Raw genomic sequence first — 21,544 nt, 5'->3', positions numbered from 1 at the left:
GTCTCACACACCTCCCTACCCCTAATACACCCTCCCCTACCCTAATACACCCTCCCTAGCCCCATACACCCTCCCTAGCCCAACACCCTCCCTACCCCTAATACACCCTCCCTACTCCCTAATACACCCTCCCTACCCCTAATACACCCTCCCTAGTCCTAATACACCTCCCTACCCCTAATACTCCTACCCCTAATACACCCTCCCAGCCCAATACACCCTCCTTAGTCTCTATACACCTCCTACCCTAATACACTCCCTACTCCTAATACACCTCCTACCCCTTACACACCTCCCTACCCCTATACACCCCTACCCCTAATACACCCTCCCCTACCCCATACACCCTCCCTACCCCTAATACACCCTCTCTACCCTACTACACCCTCCCTAGTCCTATACACCTCCCTACCCTAATACACCTCCCTAGTCCTATACACCTCCCTAGTCCTGCACACCCCTCCCTAGTCCACACACCTCCCTACTCCCTATACACCCTCCCCTAGTCCCTACTACACCCTCCCTACCCCTAATACACCTCCCTAGTCTCTATACACCCTCCCTAGTCCTACACCTCTCCCTAGCCCTACACCCTCCCTAGTCCTAATACACCTCCCTACCCCTAATACACCCTCCTAGCCCTACTACACCCTCCCTAGCCCTAATACACCTCTAGTCTAATACACCTCCCTAGTCCCATACACCTCCCTACCTAATACACCCTCCCTAGCCCTACACCCTCCCTACCCCTAATACACCCTCCCTACCCCAATACACCCTCCCACCCCTAATACACCTCCCTAGTCCTACTACACCCTCCTACCCCTAATACACCTCCCTACCCCTAATACACCCCCTACCCACACACCTCCTCCTACCCCTAATACACCCTCCCTACCCCTATACACCCTCCCTAGCCCTAATACACCCCCTACCCATAATACACCTCCCTAGTCCCAGTAACACCTCCCTAGCTCCTACTACACCCTCCTAGTCCCACCACACCCTCCCTACCCTAATACACCTCCTACCCAATACACCCTCCCACCCCCTAATACACCCTCCCTAGTCCTAATACACCCTCCCTACCCCTAATACACCCTCCCTAGTCCTAATACACCTCCCTACCCCATACACCCTCCGTCCTACTACACCCCCTCCCTACCCCAATCACCCCTCCTACTCCCAATACACCTCCCTACCCCTATACACCCTCCCTACCCCTAATACACCCTCCCTAGTCCTAATACACCCTCCCCACCCCTAATACACCCTCCCTAGTCCCACACCCCTCCCCACCCCTAATACACCCTCCCTAGTCCTAATACACCCTCCTACCCCCTAATACACCCCTCCCCTAGTCCTAATACACCCTCCTACCCCTAATACACCCTCCTTGTCCTAATACACCCTCCCTACCCTTAGCCACCCTCCTAGTCCTAAACACCCTCCCTACCCCTAATACACCTCCCTAGTCCTAATACACCCCTCTACTCCTAATACACCCTCCCTAGCCTACATCCCTACCCCTAACACCCTCCCTACCCCTAATACACCTCCCTACCCCTAATACACACCCTCCCTACCCCTAATACACCCTCCCTAGTCCCAATACACCTCCCTACCCCTAATACACACCTTCCCTAGTCCCAATACACCTCCCTACCCCACACACCTCCCTAGTCCTATAGCCACACCTCCTACCCCTACACACACCCTCCCTGCCCTAATACACCCCTCCTCCCTACCCCATACACCCTCCCTACCCCACACACCCTCCCCTACCCATAATACACCTCCCTAGTCCTAATACACCTCCCTACCCCTAATACACCCTCCCTAGCCCTAATACACCCTCCCTAGTCCCACACACCTCCCTACTCCCCACACACCTCCCTAGTCCCACACACCCTCCCTACCCCCTAATACACCTCCCTAGTCCTAATACACCTCCTCCTACCCCTAATACACCCTCCCTACCCCTATACACCCCCCTACCCCACACACACCCTCCTACTCCTAATACACCCTCCCTACCCCTATACACCCTCCTAGTCCTATACACCCCTCACCCCTATACACCCTCCCTACCCCAATCACCCTCCCTACCCCCACACCCTCCTAGTCCTAATACACCTCCCTACTCCTAATACACCCTCCCTAGTCTCTAACACACCCTCCCTACCCCTAATACACCCTCCCTAGCCCTCAATACACCCTCCCCTAGCCCTACACACCCTCCCACCCCTATCACCTCCTACCCCTAATACACCCTCCCTAGCCTAATACACCTCCCTACCCCTATCACACCTCCACCACACCCCTCCTCCAGCTCCCACACACCCTCCTACCCCCACACCCTCCCTAGCCCTAATACACCTCCTGTACCCCACACACCCTCCTACCCCTAACACACCCCTCCCTACCCCACACCTCCCTACCCCACACACCTCCCTAGTCCTAATACACCCTCCCTAGCCCTAATACACCCTCCCTACCCCTAATACACCTCCCCAGCTCCTAATACACCCTCCCTAGTCCTAATACACCCTCCTACCCCTAATACACCCTCCCTAGTCCCACACACCCTCCTACCCCAATACATACACCTCCCTACTCCCTAATACACCCTCCCTAGTCCTAATACACCCTCCCTACCCTAATACACCTCCTAGTCCACACACCCTCCCTACCCCTAACACACCCTCCCCACCCCACACACCCTCCCTACCCCTAACACACCTCCTACCCCTAATACACCTCCCTAGTCCTAATACACCTCCCTAGCCCTATAACACCCTCCTCCCTGTCCTACACCCTCCCTAGTCCCACACACCCTCCCTACCCCTAATACACCCTCCCTAGCCCCAAACACCCTCTACCCCTAATACACCCTCCTAGTCCCAAACACCCTCCCTAGCCCTACTAACACCTCCCTAGTCCCTAACACACCCTCCCTAGTCCCACACACCTCCTCCCTAGCCCCTAATACACCCTCCCTAGCCCTAATACACCCTCCCAGCCCTAATACACCCCTCTCTACCCATAACACACCCTCCCCAGCCCCAATACACCCTCCCAGCTCCCAATACACCTCCCTAGCCCTACTACCACCCCTCCCTACCCCCACACACCTCCCTAGCTCCTAATACACCCTCTCTACCCTAAACACCCTCCCTAGTCCCAATACACCTCCTCAACCATGAAATTTCAGAATCTAGTTAGGCTAATGTCACCAAATCATGCGAGGATAATAATATACATTTTGTTTTCCGTGCTGGGGTGCTCTGGTGCTGACATCTCTGATCACCAGCTTATTACAGCTTCAAAAGTCAATGTTTACACCCTCTTCATAGTAATTGATTCTGTATCGACCAACACTATTTTTTGAGTCTCTGATAAGTCTAATATTTGTGGAGATTCTTTATCACCCTTTGGTCTTTCGTGCTGCAATGAGCTTCTCTATTCGGTGTTTATTTTATGTTTTCACCTGAGGATTAGATACCTTCCCACCCTACCCCTACCCTCCCTCCCACCCTAACCCTCCCAGGTAGCATTTATGTAGATAGTTAATATTTTGGTGAAATAAGCTGGAACATCCAACCCGCACACAAACTAATCTTCCACTACCACTATTACACGCCTCTGTTACCCAGTTACCTGGGTTACTTCTTGTACTTTGTTTATTGTTAATTTTTATACAGTGTCCTACAGACATATATTTTTATAGTTTTTAAATAAATGACTTACTTCTCGTATAGATCTGTAATTGATGCACCATGTTGTTGTGTTCAAATGTGTGTGAAGTGATGAGTTTGAGAAATCTGAGGACACAAATGTGGATGGGAGAAGAGGTGTGAGAGAGAGAGAGAGAGATAGAATTTTTGGTGTATTATCTGCAATTACCTGGGAGATAGATAGATAGATAGATAGATAGACTACCACCATGAACAGAATCCCATCTATCACACTGGCACTTGACACACACACACACACACACACTACCTGAAAATTTAAATCGACCTGAATAGTGATTGGATTTTGGCCAGGTACTGTTGCTGCCGCCCCTGGATCTAAACAGATCAGGCTACCGGTGCCATATACTAACTGGAGGAACAGACAGATAGTTTACGATGTTTGTTCTGTTGTCATATACGGTAAATAAGTTTTTTTAAATTCCGTGCAGAAAAAACTGTGGATCACGTGAAGATTAGGTATCCCAGTTAATTTCCTCTGGTGATTAAAATACTCTAATGTTAACCTAACCTTATATAATTTAACCTAAGCTAACGTGATCTAATCTAACCTAATATAACCTAAACTTATCTAATATAACCGAACCATACCTTACATAACGAATTTATCTTAACCGAAACCTAACCTAATCTAAACTAACTTAACTTAAACAAACTAAACCTAATCTAACCTAACATAACCTTAACTAATTTAACTTTCCTATCCGAACTAACCTAATCTTTCAACCCTAACTTAAATTAATATTTTATTTATTTTTCTCATAAAATAATTATACCTAACTAAGTGTTTTTTAAATACAAAAATATATAAAAATAATTAATATTCCACTGGATAATAATATTCGCGTTGTTATTAATAATTATTTGTGTTTGTTTTAGAGAATTATTTATTTTTAAATCAATCTAATATTTTCTTTCTTCTATAACAACTTAATTTCCTTCACAATTGTATTTTATTTTTATGCCTCAGTGCAAGTTTTCTGAATACATTAAAATTCCTTATAACTAGCAAACGTACTTCTCTCCATTCATCTCATTCACGTATCCAATATTACAATGGACGCTATTGTCTTTCACCATCATCCACGTCCAAAGTCACAAACAAACAATTTATCGTGTAAAAATTTAATGAGTTACCCATAATAAAGAAAACGTAATTTTTCGTTGTATGGTAGACTTAACTAATTTAATCCCTGTAAAAACAAAACAGTGAAGTAACATCAACAAACCACTTAAAAGACATAAAGACTAAGAGAGTGAATGAGTCTTTGCTCATTCACGCCAAAACTGGAGTCAGTAGAGTTTGCTTTGATTGTAGAGTCTATGGGTTATCGAGCGGGAACCCGAACGTTAGTGATAGTTGAGGTGAAGAACCTCTCTCCCACCTCTTATCTAACCGGTAGAGAGTTTGAATGGCTGGTAATGTCATTAGAGGCACACACGCCATTTGAGGGGAGGGTGATTTGGGGGGTTGATTAACTACTACCTTGGTTTGAGAGAGAGAGAGAGAGAGAGAGAGAGAGGAGAGAGAGAGAGAGAGAGGAGAGAGAGAGAGAGAGAGAGGCAGAATATTCTGAAAATCAGTACAAAGTATTAACTAACAGACGACAAAAGAGAATAAGTAAAAAAAACGAAGATAGTGGAATAAGATTAAGAAGTAGAAGAAGAAGAAGGAAAGATAAACATGTAGGAGCATGCGGGAGTTAGGCACGTCCATATTAACGCGGGTATACTGTTGGTTGACATTCCAACTGGCGCTTGCATGCTGCCTCGACACCAGGCACCTCCTCTCCTCTTCCTCCTCCTATCCTCCTTGTCCTCCACACCGCACCACCTCTCCCCCCTCTTCCTTGTTATGTCGTCCCGCACAGTGAAGGAATTAGAAACACCAGCAGTTCTTTAAAAGTGAGTGAGTGGAGAAAGAGTTTCTGCCCTGAGCTGAGGTGAGCCTATGACTGACTCAGAGACACACACACACGTGCATGGAACACTGCACTACTATACGGTTAACGCTGCTCTGGAAAAAGGATAGTCTACATGTAACATATAACTACAGAATTGTGTTTTTAAAGGACAGTGAGAACTTAAATTTATATACATATATATACATTATATGTAACTTACAAACATATGACTTGGAAATGTATAAGTGATAAATACGTCCATATATATATATATATAGACATACAGACAGACAGTCACTTATATAAACTACAATCGAAATCAAAAATAAAGGAAGAAAAAGACTTCCAAGAAATTTAGCATTAATCATAAGAAAAATCCACAAACGTCATCCCAAAACATAAGACTCAACTCACCAAAAAAAGACTTGAAGAATTATCTAAGTTTACCCTTCGTCAAGACGCTCAAGAAGGGATATAACCTATTTTGACGATATAAGTATACAAAGACCTGTGATCAACACCACCACAGCGACCAATTTCACTACCACTACTACAACCACCACCACCACAAACACACTTATGGCACTACCGATGACCGCTAACAAGATCGACCTCCAACTCACCTGTCAAGGTTAATGACTGACAGCAATAAGGTAAGTAACACCTGTTTATTGCTCTTCAATGTGCTTTAGTATTTGTTTTTATCTGTATACAAACAAAATAGTATTCATGGTATAACCACACATGTTGTACTCCTGACTGTGAAATTATCTGACGACTTGAAGTTTATATGAGCAGAGACATGTGTGTGTGTGTGTGTGTGTGTGTGTGTTGTGTGTGTGTGTGTGTGTGTGTGTGTGTGTGTGTGTGTGGTGTGTGTGTGTGTGTGTGTGTGTGTGTTACTACCAACAATATACAGATACCATCAAACAAACATACCATGACTACGTGATCCGTGCATGCCCAAATAAAGGACACACACACACACATCACACACACACACACACACACACACACACACACACATCGATAAAAATGACAAGAAAATAGACAGATAGTAAGAAAATGCCATTATTATATGTGAAGGTAAGTCGGGATAATTTACACTGGTTTGCTTTGGTGATGAGAGAATGCTAGCGTTAAGGTTGAAGATTAAACGTTTCATGAATTCTCAACAAAGAGCTAATGTGTTGTGACGTAAAATCAAAAGCAATTATTACGTATTTTTTCACACGTTGAGAGGACGGTAAAAAGTCATTTAAAATATTATGTTTATAAGTCTCACTCCTTCGTCACTTAGTGCGACACCCTGTATAATATAATCAAGGCTTTGTTACTAAACCCAGGTGATGCCTTTCAACAACAACAACAATAATAACAAATCTTATTTAATTTACGAAAAAAATCATAAAAGCGCATTATTGACAAACTAGAGCGAAATATTCAGTAATATTATTGTTCCATTAAAACCAACATTCTTATACAACTAGCATGAAATACAGTAATTTGTCTAGTAAAATTACTCTACTCTTTTCTCGAGCTGAGGCAAGTATCGTAATCTTTCTTGTTAAAACTGCGTATTTGTATAAACCTGAACTACAAAACGTTGTATCAAACCAGAAGAAAAGTAATAATTTTATCATATTTAACAAGCCCAGCTAACGAAATACTTCCAGGTAAACAATTTCAGAGGTATGGGCAGGCGATGTTGACGCTAACCTTTCCTTCACACGCACGGAGCTAAGAATACAAGAATACAAATACCTGGGTCTCTACCTGATGTGACCGCTGGTGTAATTGTACAGGTAACTCTCCTCCTGAACCACGAACCTCAGGATTCAGACTCGTGAATCCGAAGCAGTAGACTGATACATTAATCTGTCCATAAATACTGTACTCGTTTTTAAACCCTTATATGTGTTGCTTTTACGTAACAGCTTGAAATTGTATAAATCGAATTCAAATTTCTTTCTCCAACGCCGCTCAAATTATTTATGTTAGTTTTAAAAATTTTCACTTGCAATGTTGCTTAAGAAAATTATATTGCAGAACTGTCAATAAAGTGTTGGTAAGTCGCCATTATGGAAATTGTATGTAGAGTTTGACTGAAAGTGTTCAAAGAACTGACTCTTATTGTTCAATGAGTAAATTCAATTACAATAATCTAATGTAAACGTTACACGGGAGGCACGGCAGGACAATATGGAACAGATATGTTTAATTTAAATTGATGGTTAATATGTGACAGCTTTTTAGCAATATAACATAAAATTAGACAGCTGCTTTATAATATGACACACGTATTCAACATGAGTATGACTGACCTTGACGTTGAACATGTGACCCTTGACCTTGATGTTGAAATGTGACTTGACCTTGATGGTGAACATATCCCTGACCTGACGGTGAAAATGTGACCTTGACCTTGACGGTGAATATGTGACTTGACCTTTGACGTTGAACATGTGACTTGACTTTGACGGTGAATGTTACTTAAAATCAACATTACACATAAAACTAAACATATAAAACACAAATATTTATTCATAAACAAAGACCAACAGACACACCTTGATATGCTATGTATATACGATATAATATATAAACACTGTATTCCTTAAGTACAATTATATAAACTCACTTCACTGTTTATTACTAATACAATGTGGCCATTGTACCTTCAAAAATAACGATAATATTATTAATTTATCATTCATTTTGGTCTTGAATATATGGTGAATAGTTATGAGTCCCAGTAGGTGGATTAAATAGTACTATTAAAGTAATATTGAGTATTATGTAAAAGTATAGTTCCTTGATATTAGTTTTGGCGTTCGTTTAATTATTTTTTTTTTTTACTAGATGGAGAAGGATAGTTGATGGAAAGCCAAAGGAGGAAGGGGTGGGAAACGAGATAGAGAGGAAGAAGAAAGATAGAAGGCATGTAGTGGAGGGGGTTGGAAAGACGATTTAAGAGAGGGGAGAAGATGGTAAGGCGAGGGTAGGAGAAAGAAGATGAAAGAATGAGGGAAGGAGGAGGAGAAGAGATGATGGAAGAGAGGGAGAGGAAGTGATTACATGAAGGAAACATCTATCTCTGATTCTACTAATAACTGTCTCTCAAGATTGTATTTTTTGTTCCACTAGGTCAATCACCCCCACGATGCTTGTTGAGATTATATTGGAAGACCTGTATTTGATCATTTGGTGATGGAGTTGAGGACCCATTCTGAAGAAGGTCTATGAGGCAGCGACTTTATATTTCCCCCCACATTCCTCCTTCTCCCTTCCCCTGTCAGTAGTTGTGTTTTGGGTTGTTGTACCGGGTCTCTGGATGAAGGAACAGGGGGAAGAAGGAGTTGAGTGGAGATGGAGACGAGAAGGGCAAGAGGAGGAGGGGAGGGTGGGGGAGCCCCCTTGCACCCCTCACTTTGGTCTTCTAGTTTAAGGACCTGTGTGAAGGGCAACACGCTCCTCCCTCTCATTGTTTAAAAGTTTTCCCAATTAGGTAATTTTTTTTTATTTTAGAGTTGGGAATTCAAGGAAGGAGGGAGAACCCCACCTTCCTCCTTCACTTCCCTTTCCAACTAGTACTGTAGTGAGGCGTCTGTATATTATAGAAACATATACATAGTCGTATAATATAGTAGATCTTGTTATAATTGGTGATGATGATGATGATGATGATGATGATGATGATGATGATGATGATGATGATGATGATGATGATAATTAACAAGAAGTCGTCCCTCGTTAATATAACACAAAACAGATTATTTATAACGTATTGGTCATTAAATATTTCAGTATCCTGTAATTTTAGTGAGTTCAGGAAGGGATTATTCTTACACGTGTCTCTGAATTCTCAAGAGCCCAAGTGGTGTAGAGGATAAGTAACACCATACAAAACAATTTTACACACAAGTATTTAGTGTGTAATGGTGTTTTATGTGTTTACTTTGTGTGTTTGTTTATATCAAGTATTTTAAAAACGGAAATAAGAAAGAAAACAGTCATGGTATATCTTGATGTATCGGGGGGGATTTGTACCACATGGAATAAAACGGCGATCATCACTACAATCAAGGATAATAAATATAACTACAGCATGTATGTATGTAGATGTATAGATGAGTGTATGTATGTATGTATATATGTATATTTAACACGACGATTTTCCTTCTCTTTATATTAACAATCAACTAAAATAAGAATACAATAAAACAAACACACACACACACACACACACACACACACACACACACACACACACACACACACACACACACACTGGCAGGGTTCCAAAAAAATCGCATATGTTAGCCTCTATATACACGATTTAAATTAAGTTTGTCAAGTCCAGGTAAATAGTGAAATGGGTTTACAAAGTGACAAAATAAAACTATTACTGCTAGCTGTCATCAGTGTTGTGGTGTCCTTGTGGATATTTTGGATTAGCGAGGATGTTCAAGTGCGGTGACCTGAACCAACCTACCTAACAACGTGCCAACCAACCACAACCAATCAACCCTACCAACCTACGTACCTACCTGTGTACCAACCAACCAGCCTACCTATCAACCACAACCTACCAACCAACCAACCAGCCAACCAACCAACCTACCTACCTACCTACCTACCTACCTACCTACCCCAACCGACCTCACTTACCCACTATTCCTGCCGGCGAGATGATCCTACCGCTAAACACAGTACTGATCGATAATTGCTATTAAACGTTTATACCTGAGAGAATACTTACTTACTCTATCACTCATTCTGTCAAGTACTCATTGATTATTTTCTCACTCACTCACTCACTCACTCACTCACTGTTTTCCGATACCCGTTTATCTATTCAGTTAGTATCCTAGTTTATTCACTCGGTTACACAAGTATTTCACACACACACACACACACACACACACACACACACACACACACACACACACACACACACACACACACACACACACACACACACACACACATGATTGGTCAATTCCTCACCATGAAGCATTAGAGCCACGAACCAGCAAGCACAAACACTTAAACTACCTCGTTAAAGCCGCCACAATAACCCGATAACACAACGAGGCCAGACTAGACGGGCGAAAATAGCATTAGTAATTTTACGATGTACGTCACACGGTAAATAAAAGTAAAGTGCATAGCTTAACAAATTGTGACCCACCCATTAGGAAGTGTGTGTGTGTGTGTGTGTAATACAAGTAATCACTAACGCTAGAGTACGAATGGTCACTCTCCATTTGTCTGTCTGTCTGTCTGTCTGTCTGTCTGTCTGTCTGTCTGTATGTCTGCCTATCTGTCTGGTTGGCTCAGGAAAGGGTAACTCAATCGCACTCCAATACTGAGTGAATCCAATTTTGATCCCAGAGTTAACCAGAGTGCATGTCTGATCACTGCAGGTGAATCTAATTTCAAGGTTATCCTGAGTTTGGTTCGAAAATGAAGTCCGGATTTCGATCTGAGAGTTAATCCGAACACTGAATGAGCCCGACAACCAAACCAAACCAAAGCTAACCAAACCTAACCAAACCAAACCTAACCTAACCAAACCTAACCAAACCAAACCCAACCAAACCAAACCAAACCAAACCAAACCAAACCCAACCAAACCAAACCAAAACCAAACCAAACCCAACCAAACCAAACCAAACCAACCTAACCAAACCTAACCAAACCAAACCAAACCAAACCAAACCTAACCTAACCTACCTAAAAATGCCTGTAGTAATAATCTTCTTTGTCATTTCATATCGTTAGTGTTTGCTTTAATTTTAATATAATGTTTTATTTGTTTGTATGTCTGTCTTTAACCTTTTGAGTATAATGACTTAACCCCTGAGTCAAATGAGGGACCGAGACTCCTCCTTCCCCCCAAAAAAACCGCATAATTTTACTCCCAGTTTACCAATACAAAAAATATTGTCCACGAGCCACTGAGAACATTGCCCCAGTTTCATATATTTTAGCCCCATTTCCCAGCCGATTAAGGGAGGGAAGGAGGAGGGAGGTTTAGTAGGACTCCCAAGATTTTTTCTAACCAAAATCGAATCCTTCCCCATCCTTTTTCCTCCTCGTCCTCCTCCTCCTCATCCCTTCCCATCCATCCATTCTCCTCCCTCCTTTTTGATTCGGAATTAGACATTTTTTGCTATAGCACAGAAGTTATCGCCAGTCAGGTATTCGGGTCTACACACACAGGAGGCACAAAAATCATACACAGGTATTTTCGACGTTAAATAAAACTTGTCTTTCCTTTACAGTCTATAAAGACAGAGAAAAATATTGCAGCTTTTTAGTGTAATTGAGACCCGATGATCTATACTGTACACGTTTTTTATGTTATTTTTTGAGTAAAAGTTATTTTAGATGAATTACTCTTTACAGCTTAAGTACACGACGTTTAATTCTACACATTACAGTCAATAACTTTAGTTTCCTCCACAGTTGACACAGGTATGTAATGTACTAATATAAATAATAGTCATCATTGGAATTACAAATATTATTCAAAATGGGATTTATTTAAGCATTAACTTTCATGATTATATTTAAATTTGGCCTTTACAAATTTTACCATAGTGCCAGCTTATGGATTTGCAGCCTCTTGACTGACAACTGCTTAAGTGGCAGCTTAATTATTGAATAAAAGTTGCTTGAATGACAGCTTATTGAACAACAGCTGCCTAAGTGACAGCTTATAGCATGATGTCTGCTTGAGTGACAGCTTAAGTCATAGTGGTTATATCTAACACAATTATAACTACTCAGAGAACTGGTTTCAAGCAAAGCCTCAAATCGGCTTCGTCTCTAGGAGCACTCCGGGGTCATCACTCACAGGCAATCATCAATTAATAAGGAGTCAGAACCCAGGTCACCCCCCTCCCCCCACCACACACACAAACATAGTCCCACATATTTACCCAAATAAAAACATCCACACATCTGCAACACTCACAATTCCACATAAACACTCATACGTCCACACATCTACAACAAACACATACACTCATACAAACACCCAAACACAAACACATAGACATACATCATCACCCACGCAAACACTAACATCCAAACACTCACACAAACTCAACACAAGCGTTCAAATCACACACACACACACACACACGTGCACCACCACCAATATGCTCACATTCTTCCGTCACTATAACTCTTTAAGTGAATACGGAATTGAATTTTTGTTGACACTGGTATAGTGGCGCGATGTCCAAATGTTATTACCCTACACCCAGAGGGGGCTGTGTCTCATGTCCTAATGTACCATAGGAGGCGTGTTGTGTTGTGTGTGTGTGTGTGTGTGTGTGTGTGTGTGTGTGTGTGTGTGTGTGTGTGTGTAACAGAACACCTTTTACCAGTAACCTCTTGGAGGACGTCCTTGAAACCTCCACTCTTGAGGGCTAACTCGAGGCTTAGCTCACCCAAGTTTTGGCAGTGAGGGGAAATAACATCTGGTACTCCTTGAGGAAAGAGGGGAAGGGAGGTATTACAAGCTGCCTTCGTTCTTCCTGTCTGTCTGTGGAATTGCCCATCTAGGTGATGCAGCTTCGCCTCAAAATGACTTTCTAATGTCAGGTGTAGAGCAATGAAGAGAAAGTTGGTGTTAGAGTCAGCTATTTGAAGACACGTGAAGGAATTATTATTATTATTATTATTTTATTTTATTTATTTATTTACTTATTTATTTATTATTAGTATTTTTTTAGGGGGGGGGGCATTAGCTCACCTGGGTTGAAGACGTGCTAGGGACGTACTTGAGACTGTTGGAGTAAGCTATATGAAGACGAGTAGGGGCTTTTTGTAGTGTTTGAGTCAGCTGTTTGATGGCGTTTCGGGTACGTTATAGAAGAAGTTGGAGATCAGCTGCTTGCAAGCGTGTGTGTGTGTGTGGAGGGGGGGTAACTTTTTTTCTGTTATCGTGAGCCTTAGGAGAGACCTGGACACCCGCTGGGGCGTGAAGGTAGTGGTGGGAGATGTTTGCCAAGTTATTTACAGGACAGGTGTGTCGGCCACCGCCACTAATGGGCCTGCTGCCGTGTTTTCCTGTGCTACCAGCAGTACGATAAACACGCACCAAGTTTTTACGTGTCTCTTAGTGTAAAGGAAAACATGTTTGTTCCCGTGGTGTAAATTCAACCACACACCCAATTTACTTTTTTCCCTGTGGTGAAAATTAAGACGCGCCACATACTGTACTAACTAACGAAGCCTTCGATACACAAGGACACAGCCGGAACTGCAGTTAATTGACATTCACTTCCATCACCTAAAAATCCAGGTACCAATTCACACCTGGACGGACTATAGGGAGTATCAAGGGAGCGAACCAGCGACCGTAAGGACAGAAGGCGAGAGCTGTATCCACCCAGCCTCCGCCCTTCTTATCTCCTTCCACCACATAAAAGAGGATGAATTTTGTCTCTGAGTCTCCTCTGCTTTCCTTTAAATTTTCCTATTTTTTTGAGTAGTGTAATGGCGTCTTTTTCACTTCCGGTTGACTTCTGGTTTTTATTCCTACGGTTTTATGTTTATTTTCCTTCCATTTTTCATTATGGTTTTGTGGTTTGGGTTTTTTAGTCCATTAAATGTATTTTGTGTGGAGGAAGGAAAAGGGGAGAAGACAATTGGAGGAAGGGGGGGAGGGGTAATTCGGGGAAAGAGGAAGGAGGAATAAGTAGGAGGAGAGGGGAGGGAAGGAAAACAAGTTGGGTGAAGGGAGGGAGGAAAGGTGAGGAAACATATGTACTCACTCCCTACACAATACATACATAAGTACTCACAATATACACATACTCGTACACTATACATACACTAGTACTAACGATATAACCATCAATATACATACATACATACATACATACATACATACATACATACATGCGCTGGTTATCGTCCATCAGATTCTCGTATTTTGAAAAATAATCATCATCGACCAGGCAGCGCTAATTGGCTGTGTGTGTGTGTGTGTGTGTGTGTGTGTGTGTGTGTGTGTGTGTGTGTGTAAGCCTGTATTGGTATGTATGTATGTATGTATGTATGTATGTATGTATTATCTCCGTCTCTGTTATGTTATTGTCACGAAACTCTAAGTAAGATCTTTATACCAGGAGCTGCAAGACTGTCTCCAGCTAACGTGAGGTGGCTGAAGGCGATATTTCAGCAGGTTAAGAAACAGCTCAGTGCCTGGTACCGATAATCACTAAGTGGTGAAAGAAATAATGGTTCGATAAGGTGGCAGTGGGCGAGAGTAATGGCTGCAGTTTTAAAGGTATTTTTTTAAAACAATTTTTCTCTTTTTTTTTATTAATTTATTTTATATTCTCTTTTTAATTATTTTTATAGGAACTCAAATTGTTACCCTATTTTTATAAACTAATTTACTTGATAATCATTTTAATCTGGGTATTTTTAATAATTATTTTTATATCAATACTGTCTCATTTTAAAGGGAAAAGAATTATCTTTTTTTTCTGTTTTTATTGCTTCATCAACTTTATAAATAAATAAAATATCAATCATTTGTCTCATCCAGGAAACCAATTACTGGCATTCGTTTTTTTATGTGTAATAAAGCTACTTTTTATATCACTGTTATATATGGCAATAGTATAACTCAATCTATTTCTTTTTTATATAATCATTAACGTCCTCCCTTTCTTCTTTCTCTCTTCTTCTCTCTCCACCCCATTTTCTCCCTTCACCACCCCATCTTCTCCCTTCTCCATCCCATTTTCTCCCTTCTCTCATCTTCCTTTTCCTTCCTCCCTTTCCCCTCTCTGCACCTCAACATCGACCTCGTCATCATAAACACAGCACTACACTCCCTGCCAACACCCGATACGCCCCACACTGCCGATACTCAATGCTTGTACCTCCACCCTCTCACCAGAAGGAAATATACGAATATACATGAAAACTTTACCAGTGTATGTGTTTAGGTTAAGTATATATGTATGTATGTATGTATGTATGTATGTATGTATGTATGTATGTATGTATGTATGTATGTATGTATGTATGTTACCTTTTCTCTCCACACCCTCAAGCTCTCCCCACCCCCACCCCCACACACACACCCACCCTATACAAACACTCCCACACCCCACACATTCTCCCCACCCCCACATAACTATATCTCCCCAAGTTATTAAGCATACAGATAACGCCGTCCTGGGCGCGTGGGGGAGTAATGACCGTTCAAATGGTCACTTGTCCTAATGGGCCTTAACCTAACCTAATGTCATTAGGGACCTATAATAACTGGGAGTTTTTGGTGGTTTAATTAAGTTAAGTTAAGTTAATTTAAGCTAAGTTAGCTCAGAATTAGTTAGGTTACGTTAAGTTAGGTTAGGCAAGGTGAAGATAAATTTTGTTAGATATGATCAGTTAATTTAGGTTAAGGTAAGTTAATCTATGTTACGTTAGGGGAAGTTAATTTAAGTTAGGTCAGGTTATGGTAAGTTATAAGCGGTAATGATAGGACCCCATTATGACTACAACTCATTTAACTTACAACACCCGTTAATTACCACCCCGCCCCCCTTTCAGCGTGTGGATTCTCCCTGGCCCTAAGTTCTCCCATCACCAACTTTGTGTGTGTGTGTGTGTGTGTGTGTGTGTGTGTGTGTGTGAGCAGCGTCTTGCCTACAGCTGTTTCATCCACTTCCCGACAACTCCACCCAAACTGTGGTGTCACCCTGCCATCTGCTGCCTCATCTTCCCGCCGGCGACGCAGTAGGGTCCACGTGTATGAGGGCGAGATACTGGTCAGGTGTTCCTTGTCCATTAAGGCGTTTGTTAGTGTTTTCTCCAGTGTTTTCATCACCCTTAAGGACACAATGATGTAAGCCAAACTGTAACCTAAACTTTCCTAATGTAATTCATCCTGTCCTGACTTAATTTAACCTAATCTAACCTAACCTAACCTAATCCACCCTACTTTAAGAGAAGACAACCGATACTACAAATAGCACCACACCCATGACTCGGTGTCAACAGATTGTATACTCGAGAACTCACCTGACAACCCTCCTGAGCTTGATCGAACTATATATATAAACTATGTGGGCGACAGGACTCTCATATCTACCCTCACTACATCCTCACATGCCCTAAGATTTCCTCCTCCTACAGGTCTCCAAGCAGTCGTCACCAAAACCTCGTCTCTCCCTGACTATATATCCCTCCTACAAGCCTGATGATACTTGGCATTATTAGGGACCTGTTACGCTTTGCCATAAACAGATGAATTATATCGGCTATTCTCCCACCACACACACACTGATCCTCCTTTCACTATATATGACTTATACACATACAGTTAAATCTGAATCACAAACTCTGCGTAACACCAATTCCAAATCAATCTACACCACCTCGCTTCTGTACATACACACACACTGTTTATATACTTAATATGGTTTCAGTCACTAGGTCACTTTACACCATCTTGTCACCATTCTTACTCCAGCTGTTTACCCCTCACCATCTTTCACCATTATACATCGGTGTTGTTGTAGATAATGTAGATAATGTTGTAGATAATGACAAAAATTACGATGTTATTTACTTAGACTTTAGCAAAGCATTTGACAGAGTACCGCATCAGAGGCTTCTGAGAAAAATTAAGGCTCATGGTATCGAGGGGAAAGTTTTAAATTGGATAAAATCATGGCTCACCGATAGAACGCAGAGGGTCAGCGTAGAGGGTGTTAAATCTGAGTGGGGCCGTGTAACCAGTGGGGTTCCCCAGGTGTCAGTACTAGGCCCACTCTTGTTCATAATCTACATAAACGATCTAGATACTGGGATCAGCAGTGACATAAGCAAGTTTGCGGATGACACCAAAATAGGGCGACAGATTAATTCAGGGCAGGATGCAAATGCATTACAGGAGGATCTAAATAAACTGCAGGGGTGGTCTGACAAATGGCAAATGAAATTCAACACCAGCATGTGCAGCGTACTTAATATTAGAAGAACAAATACTGTCAATGTATACAGCCTTAACAACATGAACCTAGAGAAGTCGACTTGTGAAAGAGACCTAGAGGTACTTGTACGCCCGGACCTACGGCCTAGAAAACAGTGCGTTAATGTTCGAAATAAGGCAAACAGAGTATTGGGTTTTATATCGAGAAGTGTAAGTAACAAGAGTGCAGAGGTCTTATTACAACTATATCTTGCGCTAGTCAGGCCGCACCTCGATTATGCGGTTCAGTTCTGGTGCCCCTATTATAGAATGGATATAAATTCACTAGAGTCTGTGCAGCGAAGAATGAAAAAAATGATTCCGGGACTTAGAAACCTTCCATATCAGGATAGGTTAAAGAAACTTAACGTGCATTTCCTAGAAAGACGAAGAGTGCGGGGAGATATGATAGAAGTATTTAAGTGGGTAAAAGGAATCAATAATATCCGAGCAGGATAGGACTCAGAGCAACGGATTCAAGTTGGATAAGTTTAGGTTTAGGAGGGAGATAGGAAGAAACTGGTTCACAAATAGGGTGGTGGACGAGTGGAACAAGCTTAGCAACTTTGTAGTAAGTGCGGGAACTCTGGAAAGTTTCAAAAGGAAGCTAGATAGATTCATGGATGATAGAGAGTGGTAGTAACTCTCAACAGGAGCTGCCATGCACAGGCCAACCGGCCTATTGCAGACTCCTTATTTTCTTATGTTCTTCTTATGTTCTCTCTATCGTGGAATCTCGGGGGAATTATCACTGGGTACCTGGGACCTCACTGTGTGAAGGTTAGCTAGGTTCAGACTCAACTGCCGAGTTGTTTTTCACTGACTTAAGCACTGTTCACCACTGTTCACCACTATTCAACACTGGTTCCATTCCTTTCCCAAATGAAATAGTAACTTCTGGCGAGAACTTGTTGGTATTCCGGTGAGGAGGAGGGTTCAGGGAAGGGAGTTGGTATGGGCCAACATAACAGTTGACGTGGCTGCTGAGCAGCGCCAGGTGCGTCTGACCCGTCTTGACCCGTCGGTGGTCAAGGATGTGTGTGTGTGTGTGTGTGTAATAATAATAATAATAATAATTAACGGTTTATTGAAAAAATTCTGCAGCCCGAAGGCTGAAAATATACATCGGACATAAATGACTTATTACATGTGTGTGTGTGTGTGTGTGTGTGTGTGTGTGTGTGTGTGTGTGTGTGTGTGTGTGTGTGTGTGTGTGTGTGTGTGTGTGTGTGTGTGTGTGTGTGTGTGTGATAAATATAAATCATTATATCTTATTAATAACTGTTCACTATAACTCTAGTACAACATGTTCACTACAGCACTAGTACTTCATGTTCACTATAACACTAGTACTACATTTTCAATATAACACTAGTACTACATGTTCACTATAACACTAGTACTACATGTTCACTACAGCACTAGTACTTCATGTTCACTATAACACTAGTACTACATGTTCACTATAACACTAGTACTACATGTTCACTATAACACTAGTACTACATGTTCACTATAACACTAGTACTACATGTTCACTATAACACTAGTACTAAATGTTCACTACAACACTAGTACTAAATGTTCACTACAACACTAGTACTACATGTTCACTATAACACTAGTACTATATGTTCACTACAACACTAGTACTAAATGTTCACTACAACACTAGTACTAAATGTTCACTACAACACACGTAGTACAATAGTTGTATAATTATGTTCATTACACCTCGTATTCAGAACTATAGTACCAAGTGCAGTACCTCTTACTACATTAATTACACTGAGGTAAACTCACCCCTCCTTGCCAGAGTGATCACTTAACCCAATAATAACGATGGCCTACTCTCACCGATCAAGCGTCTCAGGCGGTAATTTTCACGATTATGATGCATTCGGGGTGTACGTTCAGAACATCTCGTTTCAGTGTTCATATGAGGATATTGTATACATTTTTAATGAAGATGGGGGCATGAAGGATTGTTATATGCCATATAATAATGATGGAACGTGGCACCGTGGCATTGCCAAAATCCGGTACTGTGGTAAGCGGCACCAAATGTTGGCCCTCGAGAATAATGGACGACTGGTGTACAACCGACCCCTGAAAGTTTCCGTTCTGTATGCCAACCGCAGAACACACCGTAACAATTATAACGATCCACATTATTATTATAATCAACCTTGTTATGAGGAAGAGCAATATGTCTCTAATCATCAGTCACAAGACTATCCCCAGGTGCCTCGTGAGACACCTTACCATGATGAAAGTGAACATGATCGTCGTGGGGAGGATGTCGAGAGCAGTCGTCTACACCCTCGGAAACGACCTATTGCACAGGAAACTGACGACAAGTCGTACAGTGAGGCGAAGAAGGCCCGCCTTCCCCCTCAGGAACGACCTATTCCTCAGGAGACTGTAGAGGAGGCGTGCAATGAGGAGGAGAACGACCATCTTCCCCCTCAGGAACGACCTATTCCACAGGAAACTGTAGAGGAGGCGTGCAATGAGGAGGAGAACGACCACATCCCCCCTCAGGAACGACCTATTCCACAGGAAACTGTAGAGGAGGCGTGCAATGAGGAGGAGAACGACCATCTTCCCCCTCAGGAACGACCTATTCCACAGGAAACTGTAGAGGAGGCATGCAATGAGGAGGAGAACGACCATCTTCCCCCTCAGGAACGACCTATTCCTCAGGAAACTGTAGAGGAGGCGTGCAATGAGGGGGAGAACGACCATCTCCCCCCTCAGGAACGACCTATTCCACAGGAAACTGTAGAGGAGGCGTGCAATGAGGAGGAGAACGACCACCTTCCCCCTCAGGAACGACCTATTCCTCAGGAAACTGTAGAGGAGGCGTGCAATGAGGAGGAGAACGACCACATTCCCCCTCAGGAACGACCTATTCCTCAGGAAACTGACGACGATTCGTCCAGTGAGGAGGAGGACGACCATCTTCCTCCTCAGAAACGTCAACGTCCACAGGAAACTGACGACAAGTCGTCCAGTAAGAAGGAGGACGACCATCTTCCCCCTCAGAAACGTCAACGTCGTCTCTCGGAAACTGACGACGATTCGTCCAGTGAGGAGGAGGACGACCATCTTCCCCCTCAGAAACGTCAACGTCCACAGGAAACTGACGACAAGTCGTCCAGTAAGAAGGAGGACGACCATCTTCCTCCTCAGAAACGTCAACGTCCACAGGAAACTGACGACAAGTCGTCCAGTAAGAAGGAGGACGACCATCTTTCTCCTCAGAAACGTCAACGTCGTCTCTCGGAAAGTGACGATGAGTCGTCTGTTGAGAAGACGAAAAGTTTTCCATTGATGGGGACGACACTTTGTCTCTCGGAAAGTGACGATGAGTCCGGTGAGGAGGGGACGATAAGTCGTCCAGTGAAGAGCAGGACGAGAAGTATTTTCTCGGAAAGTGAGGATGAGTCGTCCGGTGAGGAGGCTCAGTGAGGTGTTTAGGTTATTTTTGTATAATGAATTAATAAATAATATAAAGGTACTTGTGTGTCCCTTGACCTACCTACAGTATATACTTTAAACAACAAATTCAACAACTTATTTAATACTACTACTACCTGTACTACTACTGCCAATATAATAATACAATATAATACAATATAATACAATATAATACAATACAATACAATACAATACAATACAATATAATAATAAATCAGAGTAAATCCCCTAAATTAATATACTCGCTCTCAAGAGTGATTCACCTGACAGTTGTAATGGACTGTGGCGGAGAATCACCTCGAAGTATTACCTGTTCAAGTTGGAGTTCAGATGTATGGCAACTATGTACAGTCCCCTTCACTTGTCCGTTTACAGGGGCTCGTCAT

At 42.3% G+C, this 21,544-nt stretch overlaps 1 protein-coding gene across 1 annotated transcript; it reads left to right on the top strand.

The window, feature by feature from the left end:
- The first annotated feature begins 19,517 nt into the window (after nucleotides 1-19,517).
- Nucleotides 19,518-21,149, top strand: LOC121865522 (nucleolin 2-like). Its single transcript, XM_042365039.1, has one exon. It carries the CDS (start codon nucleotides 19,518-19,520, stop codon nucleotides 21,147-21,149), a length of 1,632 nt encoding a protein of 543 aa, XP_042220973.1.
- Nucleotides 21,150-21,544: the final 395 nt, after the last annotated feature.

Source organism: Homarus americanus, unplaced genomic scaffold (assembly GCF_018991925.1).
Source record: "Homarus americanus isolate GMGI-L3 unplaced genomic scaffold, GMGI_Hamer_2.0 scaffold25483, whole genome shotgun sequence".
NCBI classification, from domain to species: Eukaryota; Metazoa; Arthropoda; class Malacostraca; order Decapoda; family Nephropidae; genus Homarus; species Homarus americanus.
Note: the sequence above shows the minus strand (reverse complement) of the source record. Positions and strands in the feature narration are given on the sequence as shown.